The sequence below is a fragment of the Engraulis encrasicolus genome, chromosome 5, assembly GCF_034702125.1.
Source record: "Engraulis encrasicolus isolate BLACKSEA-1 chromosome 5, IST_EnEncr_1.0, whole genome shotgun sequence".
Lineage (NCBI taxonomy): Eukaryota > Metazoa > Chordata > Actinopteri > Clupeiformes > Engraulidae > Engraulis > Engraulis encrasicolus.
Window position 1 is genome coordinate 1,387,528 of NC_085861.1, and position 2,500 is coordinate 1,390,027.

The 2,500-nt window shown below is 47.0% G+C and overlaps 1 protein-coding gene across 4 annotated transcripts in view; it reads right to left on the reverse strand.

Annotated features, from left to right (window-relative positions):
- creb5b (cAMP responsive element binding protein 5b) overlaps nucleotides 1-2,500 on the reverse strand; it is a 63,586-nt gene that overhangs the window by 5,366 nt on the left and 55,720 nt on the right. For 3 of the 4 annotated variants that reach the window (XM_063198495.1, XM_063198493.1, XM_063198492.1), the window contains 2 exons: nucleotides 1,753-1,905; nucleotides 1,363-1,425 (listed from right to left, as the gene is read on the reverse strand). In XM_063198495.1, coding sequence (XP_063054565.1) covers nucleotides 1,363-1,425; nucleotides 1,753-1,905 — 216 coding nt within the window. The remainder of the gene's footprint in view (nucleotides 1-1,362; nucleotides 1,426-1,752; nucleotides 1,906-2,500) is intronic. The other variant, XM_063198494.1, reaches the window with a different exon arrangement.

Here is a 2,500-nt window from a genome sequence, read left to right on the forward strand (position 1 = left end):
GATCATGTTTGGGTATCGAACTGTGTGATCATGTTTGGGTATCGAACTGTGTGTTCTTGTTTGGGTATCGAACTGTGTGTTCCTGTTTGGGTATCGAACTGTGTGATCTTGTTTGGGTATCGAACTGTGTGATCTTGTTTGGGTATCGAACTGTGGGTTCCTGTTTGGGTATCGAACTGTGGGTTCCTGTTTGGGTATCGAACTGTGTGATCATGTTTGGGTATGTTTGAGGGTCAGTGACGTTTCAGCAGTAGCTCACGTCGGGGCGGTGCAACGCCAGCCTGTGCCACTATTGTATGGATTTGATGTTTGTTTTTAGTGTATAATAATAATAATAATAATAACTTGGTTTTATATAGCACCTTTCAAGGAGCCCAAGGTCGCTTTACATTGTGAAGGGGCAAGTGGGGAGAAGGGGCAGGGGAAGGTTAAACTCCATAGGTAGTGTACTATGTAGGAGGCATAGTCATTGCAGCTTATCAACCACCAATTACTAATTAATTTATGGGCATTATCAACCACCAATTAGTAATTCATTTATGGACATTATCAACCACCAATTACTAGTTAATTTATGGGCATTATCAACCACCAATTACTAGTTAATTTATGGGCATTATCAACCACCAATTACTAGTTAATTTATGGGCATTATCAACCACCAATTACTAGTTAATTTATGGGCATTATCAACCACCAATTACTAGTTAATTTATGGGCATTATCAACCACCAATTACTAGTTAATTTATGGGCATTAGATGCCGTTGCGCCACCTGACGTCTGAGCCCCTAAAAACGTCTTTGACCCGCACACACTGGCCACACCCTCCTATGACATCACACAGCTACTGGCCACACCCCCCTATGACATCACACAGCTACTGGCCACACCCCCCTATGACATCACACAGCTACTGGCCACACACCCCTATGACATCACACATCTACTGGCCACACCCCCCCTATGACATCACACAGCTACTGGCCACACCCCCTATGACATCACACAGCTACTGGCCACACACCCCTATGACATCACACAGCTACTGGCCACACCCCCTATGACATCACACAGCTACTGGCCAGTCACCCCTCTATGACATCACAATCCCCCCTATCTGGACCCGGCATGACCAGAATGATCAAAGACATTTTTATAGAAGATATTTAATTAGTCACAGAAATGATAAAGGACTTCTGTGGAGTGTGCGTGCGTGCGTGTGTATGTGTGTGTGTCTGTGTGTGTGTGTGTGTGTGTGTGTGTGTGTGTGTGTGCGTGCGTGCGTGCGTGTGTGTGTGTGTGTGTGTGTGTGTGTGTGTGTGTGTGCGTGCGTACATGTGTGTGCGTGCGTGTGTGTTACCTGTAGCTGCATATTGGTCTGTGTGAGTTCTTCTGCTTTCTTCTCAAGTGACATGACCCAGACCTGCCCAGACCAACATCAAACTCATACATAAATAAACAAATACATTCAACTCATGCATAAATAAATGAATAAATAAATTAAAAGTGTGTGTGCGTTTGCGTGTGTGTTTACACCTTCTGCTTCTGTTTGCATCTGGTCTGTACTGAGGGTGTGTGCGCGTGCGTGTGTGTGTGTGTGTGTGTGTGCATTTGCGCACGTGTGTATCTGTGTGCGCATGTGTGTGTGTGTATCTATGTACGCATGTGTGCATGTGTGTATCTGTGTGCGCATGTGTGTGCGCATGTGTGTGTGTGTGTGTGTGTGTGTGTATATGTGTGTTATCATTACCTTCCTCTTCTGTCTACATCTGGTTGCGGCCGCTCGGTTTCGTTCCAGAAATTTCCGCCGTCTCTCGTCCGGATCCTCGTCTACCGCGCGCCGCCGCCGACCACCACTAGGGGGGGCTACACCCACAGCACCGCTAGCAGCCATCTGCTGAGACTAACACACACACACATGCACACATGCAGCACACACACACACACGTACACACACACACACACAGAAACACACACACACACACACACAGAAACACACACACACGTACGTTAAAACCTTCAAATACATATCACACACACACACACATTACACACACTACACACAGATTATAAATATACTAATAGGCCACTTGGTGGCGCCACCCCCTAACGCTGTGTCATCATCTGTCAGGTCTTGACATATTTTTTTTGCTTGCCAGCTAGTCTGATTATCATCGACTTTCAAATCAAACAAAGGTTACTTCGCTGTCCCAGAAGTCAGCAGGAGCTCGACAACTCTGGTCATTAGTGCGACAGAGGGGGCGGCACCCAGTCATGTAAATGCAGACGCCCGATTGGTGCTTACTAGTGGGGGCGTCGCCCAGTCATGTAAATGTAGACGCCCGATTGGTGCTTACTAGTGGGGGCGGTACCCAGTCATGTAAATGTAGACGCCCGATTGGTGCTTACTAGTGGCTGACTCTCTACACAGACGCCCGATTGGTGCTGACTAGTGGCCGACTCTCTACATAGACGCCCGATTGGTGCTTACTAGTGGC